Below are 7447 nucleotides of genomic sequence, written 5' to 3'. Positions count from 1 at the left end.
CAACCTTTCCTGATGGGTAAACATTGTAATCCAAGCAACAACCTTCCCCGCAACCTCTCCAAAGCCTCCGTACTCTTTTTGTAATGGGACAACCAGAACTGAACACAATACTCCAAATGTGACCTGTCCAAACCTTTGTACAGCTGCAGCAACACCTCTCTGCCTCTTGTACTCAATGCTCACCAGACCTTTGTTACATGGTGGCACGGTGGGGCAATGGTACAGCTGCTGCCTCATAGTACCACAGACCCGGGTTCCATCCTGACTTTGGCTGCTATCACCACCTTTTCAAGAACACATTCCAGCTCATGGCAACTGACTACAAAACCTGGTCCTTATCTCACTGCTCCTTTTGCAGGTTTTAAATCCCCATTCCATGTAACTGCACTCTCTCCTTATTAATCCTATTAGAATCCCTTCCGATGAAAGCCCTCAACCTTGGGCAGCTCCTGCCTCAAAGGCCCAGCAACTCGGCTTCAGTCATCACCTCCAGTTATGTCTGTGCATGTTCTCCCTGTGAATGCATGGGTTTCCTCCGGGTGCTCTGGTCTCCCCACATCTCAAACACGTACATACTTGTAGGTTAATCAGTGTGAATGGGTGATCGATGGTTAATGTGTACTTTGAGGTACTCTATGCTGCACCCCTAAACTAAACGAAACTAAACCTACTTTCCCATTCTATCTGCGTGTTTCTACTTTCTGGGAACTCTGTACATCAATGCTCTTAAGGGTCCTGCTTTTTACTGTCTACTTCCCTCTTGTATTTGACCTTTCAAAGTGCAAAACCTCACACTTGTCTGGAGGAAACTATCTTTTATTTCTCTGCTAAATTGCCAACGGATCTATTTCCTGCTCAATCCTTCGACAAGCTTCTTCACTGTCCACATCATCACCAATTCTTCTGCAGACCCGTGTTCTCCAGAGATGCTGCTTGACCCACTGTTACACCAGCCCTCGGTGCCCTTTTCCCCCCACCAATTTCATGTAATCTAAAACGGTGGCGCGGCGGTAGAGTTGCTGCCTTCCAGTGCTTACAGCGCCGGAGACCCGGGTTCCATCCCAACCACGGGTGCTGTCTGTATGGAGTTTGTACGTTCTCCCCACTTGACCGCGTGAGTTTTCTCCAGTTTCCTCTCACACTCCAAAGACGTGCAGGTGTGTAGGTTAATTTGCTTGGTATAATCGTAAATGGACCCTAGTGTGTGTAGGGATAGTGATAATGTGCGAGGATCGCCGGTCGGTGCGGACTCGATGGGCTAAAGGGGCTGTTTCCGCACTGTGAATTGTAAATTGTAAAAACATTTATTGTCACTGCACAAAGTACAGCGAAATTAAAGCAGTCCAGATGATGCAATCACACACAGCAGACAGTACAACGGATAAACCTTTATCCATAACAAGCTAAACCTAATCTACTGAATTAAACAAAACTGACCTCTAATACAATATAGGCAAAACAATTACAATACGGTCGAGGCAGTGTACAGTGCAATCAAGACAGCAAGTTATTGCACAGCAATGAGAGCTAATATATTGCAAGTGCCGTTTTTTAAAAAATAAAAGAAATAATGTAATTAAATATAAGGTGCGGTCGGTTGTAACATGTAATAAGTTTAGCAAATGTTAAGCAATATAAGTGCAGTAGAATGTAAACTTGTATTAAATTGAGGCTTATGTTTTCTGACAAGTAACTGACAGTGTTCCGATCAGTTCCGTTCCTTCCATTCAGTTTTATGTGAGTGTCTGGCAGTGTTCAGCTGTATCTCTAAACTACACTAAAACTAAAAATAACCTACCATATAAGACCACCTACATTTTCATCAGTCATTTACATGTATCATGAACAGCACAAATCTTTGTGGGACGCCTCAGATCACAGTCTTCCAGGAAAACATCAAAACCCTCTACCAGCACCTTCTGTCTTTATGTCCAGGCAAACTTTGTATCTAACTGATTAAATCACCCTTCCATGTGACATAATATTCTGAAGCTGTTTATCATGAGGGACCTTGTCAAATAATTGATTAAAATCCATGCAGACAAATCTACTGTTCTAACATCATCAAACATTTAGGTCACCTCAAAATACTCCATCAAATTTGTGAGACAGGTCATTCCCATCACAAAGCCAACCTGACTATCTCTAGTGCCTATACTTCCCCAAATATGGAGTGGTCTGCTGGAGCAGCAGCATCTCAGCGGCGGAGGGGAAGAGACTCGACAAGTTGGTCAGGAAGGCCAGCTCTGTCCTGGGTTGCCCCCTCGACACAGTGCAGGCGGTGGGAGAGAGGAGGATGATGGCAAAGATAACATCGCTGCTGGGACAAACGACTCCCACCCCATGTAGGACACTGTCACTGCACTGAGTAACTCCTTCAGTGACAGACTCCTTCACCCCAAGTGCGTGAAGGAGAGATATCGGAGGTCCTTCCTTCCCGCTGCTGTGAGACTGCACAACCAGCACTGCTCCCAGCAGACCAGTCACAATAACAGTAAAGGAAAAACACAGTAAATAATGACAATTATCCTTATCTTTATTTTAATTTTATAATGAATGTCTCTTGCTATCCACTTTGCTGCTGTAACTGTACATTTCCCTGGTGAGGGACAAATATAGGAATATATTATTATTATTGTTAAATGCGATTAAATGCTGTCCTTCATAATCTTCTCCTGTATTCTGCTACAGTCTCCTTTATTCTGTATCCCTGCTCTTCAACTGTCCGTGCCTCTCCACGGGTTATCTCCCCCCTCTCTCTCTCTCTCTCTCTCCTCCGCCAGTTGATGTGACTATTTCTGTCTCTGTGTTTTCCGCCCCTCCTTTTATCTGTGCCTGCCTGCGATTTATCTCTGGTTTGCTGATGAATAGTGACGTGTGTCGCCTGTACTTCAAATGTCCGCGACTCAGATGCCCAAGGTTATTGTTGTGGGAGAGAGCGCAAGGCGGACATCTGCAGTTTGGACACCAGGCTCTGCCCACCGGGACACGGATTACAGGACATCTCAGCGTCAAACTCGCAAGGCAGCGGGTATCAGAGAGCGGCCACACAGTGGAGAAACCAGGACCCGGGACATCTGAACACAACAGCCCGGAGTGGAACAAGTGCAGGATGCCCGAATCTGCGAGGAAGTCCGGTGAGAGACAGTGTGTGTGTGAGTGTGTGTGTGCCGTGTGTGTGTGTGTGTGTGTGGAGTGTGTGTGTGTGAGTGTGTGTGTGTATGTGTGGTGTGTGCTGTGTGTGTGTGCTGTGTGTGTGTGTGAGTGTGTGTATGTGTGCTGTGTGTGTGAGTGTGTGTATGTGTGCTGTGTGTGTGTGTGTGTGAGTGTGTGTATGTGTGTGTGGAGTGTGTGTGGAGTGTGTGAGTGTGTGTGTGAGTGTGGTGTGTGTGTGTGTGGAGTGTGTGTGGAGTGTGTGTGTGAGTGTGTGTGTGTGAGTGTGTGTATGTGTGCTGTGTGTGTGGGTGTGTGTGGAGTGTGTGTGAGTGTGTGTGTGTATGTGTGCTGTGTGTGTGCTGTGTGTGTGGGTGTGTGTGGAGTGTGTGTGGAGTGTGTGTGAGTGTGGTGTGTGTGTGGGTGTGGGTGTGTGTGTGTGAGTGTGTGTGTGGGGTGTGTGTGAGTGTGTGTATGTGTGTGTGTGTGTGTGTGTGTGGAGTGTGTGTGGGTGTGTGTGTATGTGTGTGTGAGTGTGTGTATGTGTGTGTGAGTGTGTGTATGTGTATGTGTGTGTGAGTGTGTGTGTGTGTGTGTGAAGGTGGGGTATTTGTGGGTTTCCGGGGCGGTGGAGCTGAATTATAAGACAGACACCAAAAGCTGGAGTAACACAGTGGGCCGGGCAGCATCTCTGGCCGACACTCGACCCCAAACATCCCCACTCCTTCTCTCCAGAGGACGCTGCCCGTCCCGCCGAGTTACTCCAGCACACTGTGTCTACGGTTTAAAGCAGCACCTGCAGTTCCTCACAGACCTTGAATCTGAAACTAAGCGCCGTCTGGAGCTGCTGTCCGGGGTGGGAGGGTCGTGGGGAGGGGGTGGTCCCGGGACACAGGACATGGTTTGGGGCAGTGGGAGACGGGTAGAGGCCACCCGCCGAAGCCCCCCCACTCCCCCTCCCCAGAGCACACAGCTCTGGGGTGTGGTGGGTGGGGGTGAGGTGGGTGGGGTGGGTGGTTGGGGGTGAGGTGGGGAGGGTTGGGGTGGGTGGATGAGGTGCAGTGTGGGTGGGGGTGGGGTGTGGGTGGGTTGGGGGTGAGGTGGGGTGGGTGGATGAGGTGCAGTGTGGGTGGGGGTGGGGTGGGTGGTTGGGGGGTGAGGTGGGGTGGGTGGGGGTGGGGTGGGTGGATGAGGTGCAGTGTGGGTGGGGGTTGGGGTGGGAGGGTTGGGGGTGCTATCACTGTATCCCGATGTGTGGGAGTCCAGAACCAGGGGTCACAGCTTAAGGATAAGGGGGAAGTCTTTCAGGATCGAGATGAGAAAACATTTCTTCACACAGAGAGTGGTGAGTCTGTGGAATTCTCTGCCACAGAAGGTAGTTGAGGCCAGTTCATTGGCTATATTTAAGAGGGAGTTAGATGTGGCCCTTGTGGCTAAAGGGATCAGGGGGTATGGAGAGAAGGCAGGTACAGGATACTGAGCTGGATGATCAGCCATGATCATATTGAATAGCGGTGCAGGCTCGAAGGGCCGAATGGCCTACTCCTGCACCTATTTTCTATGTTTCTATGTTTGTATCCATTCTCGGATCTCTGACCGTGTGTCCTGCCCACCTCTACAGGCTCCTCGTTCACCAAGAAGCCCCGCAGTGCGGTGGTGACCGCGGGCAGCGATGTCACCTTTGTGGCGGAGACGGAGAAGGGGGGGACCAAGGTGAGATGGCAGCGGGACGGGGTGGATATGGGTCCCAGCGATCGGTGGACCATCACGACCGAGGACACCAGCCACACGCTGACGATACACAAGGTCTCCAGCACGGACGCCAAGGGCTACGCGGTGATCGCGGGCAGCTCCAAGGTCAAGTTTGAGCTGAAGGTGAAAGACGCAGGTCAGTGGTGTGGAGGGAGGGTGGGCTCATTGGGAAGGGCAGGACGTGTTCTTGCCCTGACCACCTACTTTGCCAGGTTTAATCCCAGTGCTGGACCCCACCAGTGGGGGCTCCCAGCAGGTCAGGCACGGGACATTTTCACCTGCAGTGCGACCATTACACAAGAGCCGGACAAGAGTTCACACCTTCACTTTAGCCGATTAACATTCTGTGACAAGTTCATCAGATTCTTGCAAAAATGGTGTCTGATATTGTTTCACTGATATTACATTACACCTCACCACACTGCACCTCCACCCCCACCCCACCCACCCCACCCACACACCCCCACCCACACCCCCCACCCCCACACTACATTACATTACACCTCACCACACTGCACCTCCACCCCCACCCACCCACACCCCCACCCACACCCCCACCCCCACACTACATTACATACACCTCACCACACTGCACCTCCACCACCACCCACCCACACCCCCACCCACACCCCCACCCCCACACTACATTACATTACACCTCACCACACTGCACCTCCACCCCACCCACCCACACCCCCACCCCCACCACACCCCCACCCCCCACACTACATTACATTAACACCTCACCACACTGCACCTCCACCCCCACCCACCCACACACCCCATAATCACATTGGGATGAACAGCTTTCCTCGTTAACCACTCTAGTTCCAGGAGCGTGTGGAGGGAGGGAGATGCATTCTGTATCAGCCCCTGTCCACTCTCGTGCGAGAGACTTGGAGGTTCAGAGATCAATGCAATTTCTGCCCACACCTGAACTCCATCCACCTGCTCAAATTCAACGGGCAGGTGGGCTCCTCGGTCTTGTTTCAGGAAGAGTCACGGACTGAAGGATGGGACACACTGTTGTGGCACTGGTGTGGGGTTAGGGGGAATCTCCCCACCTTTCCCCTCCTGCCCCTTCAACAGGCAGTCATTGAACTGATCAAAGTGAGGCTTAGGCCATAGACTGGACTTGCATCGTGACAACTTCTACCTGCAAACCACAGTCATGAGGTACGGCGACAGACCTTTGGCCCACTGAATCCATGCCCACCATTTACGCTCACCCTACACCAGTCCCCCCCTCCGGGTCTCTGATCCTGAACCTATTTTTCCATCTTGAACTGTATGACGTGCACACGCCCCATCTGTTCAATGTCATTCACCACATGCCCCCACTCCACCAGCCTGTCTGCACACATTCCCACAATTCCACACACAGTCTACGTGCACCTGCACTGAGAACAATTTTCATTGGCAAATAACCCAACAATTTTCGGTCTTTCGGGGCGTGGGAGGAAACAGGAACACCTGGAGGAGACCGAAGCGATCACGGGGAGAACGTGCAAACTCCACGCAGACAGAACCGGGGGTCAGGACTGAACCTGAATGGCTGAAACTATGAGGCAGGAGCTCTCCTAGCTGCATCACCATGTTCCCCGAAGTTAAGGGATTTCGTAGTAAGGGGATCCTGATGGGATTAATGAGCAGAGTTGGTGCAGTTACATGGAATTGGGATTTAAACAAAACGAAAGGAGCAGTGAGATAAGAGCCAGGTTTTTGTGCAGTCGTGTTGCTGGGACCTGGGATGTGTGTCCCGAAAAGGTGCTGAAAGCAGATTCAATAATAACTTCCAAAAGATTAACTGGAGACTGAAGGAATGGGGACAATGTTGGGGGGGGGGGGGGGGGGGGGGGGGGGGGGGGGGGGGGGGGGGGGGGGGGGAGATGAGGAGAGAGGGCAATGAGCGACTGGAATGTGTGGCTGTTCTGAGAAGTTGCGAGGGTTCTTGACAAGAGAATGACGACGGGCAGCATCTGCCAGAGTGCAGCTGCAGTTATTCATAGATCAAACCATGGCCGTTAATAGCTCGGAAACGCACATTGGGGGTGGGGGAGGGAGGGAGGGAGACGCAGGTGGCCAATTCACTCTGCGACTCCAAGATTTCTTGCCCCGCTACAGTCGCAGAACAAAGGTTCTGCCAGAGTTAAGTGGATGCAAGGGTTTCCAGGGGAGGTTCCAGCTGTCTGACCTCACTCCTAACATGGGGTTAAGTGTACACACGTGAGCTTTGCTTAAGGACTTTACCTGGGCTTGGGGTCTTGGCTGGTATCTACTCACGGACACCATATCTCAGGAAGGATGTGTTGGCTTTGGAAAGGGTCCAGAGGATGTTTTTAAGAATGATCCCAGGAATGAGTGGGTTAACATATGATGAGGTTTGATGGCTCTGGGCCTGTACTCGCTGGAGTTTAGAAGGATGAGGGTGAACCTCATTGAAACTTACCGAATAGTGAAAGGCTTGGATCGAGTGACTGTGGAGAGGATGTTTCCACTGGTGGGAGAGTCCAGGACCAGGGGTCATATCCTCAGAATTAAA

General features: G+C 51.2%; 1 protein-coding gene across 1 annotated transcript in view; it reads left to right on the top strand.

Annotated features, from left to right (window-relative positions):
- Positions 1–3059: 3059 nt before the first annotated feature.
- Positions 3060–7447, top strand: part of LOC144602459 (myosin-binding protein C, cardiac-type-like) — a 39422-nt gene continuing 35034 nt past the window's right edge. The window contains exons 1-2 of the mRNA XM_078415606.1: positions 3060–3137; positions 4775–5041. Coding sequence (XP_078271732.1) covers positions 3113–3137; positions 4775–5041 — 292 coding nt within the window. The 5' untranslated portion in view covers positions 3060–3112. The remainder of the gene's footprint in view (positions 3138–4774; positions 5042–7447) is intronic.

This window comes from Rhinoraja longicauda, chromosome 18, assembly GCF_053455715.1.
Source record: "Rhinoraja longicauda isolate Sanriku21f chromosome 18, sRhiLon1.1, whole genome shotgun sequence".
Taxonomy (NCBI): domain Eukaryota; kingdom Metazoa; phylum Chordata; class Chondrichthyes; order Rajiformes; family Arhynchobatidae; genus Rhinoraja; species Rhinoraja longicauda.
Note: the sequence above shows the minus strand (reverse complement) of the source record. Positions and strands in the feature narration are given on the sequence as shown.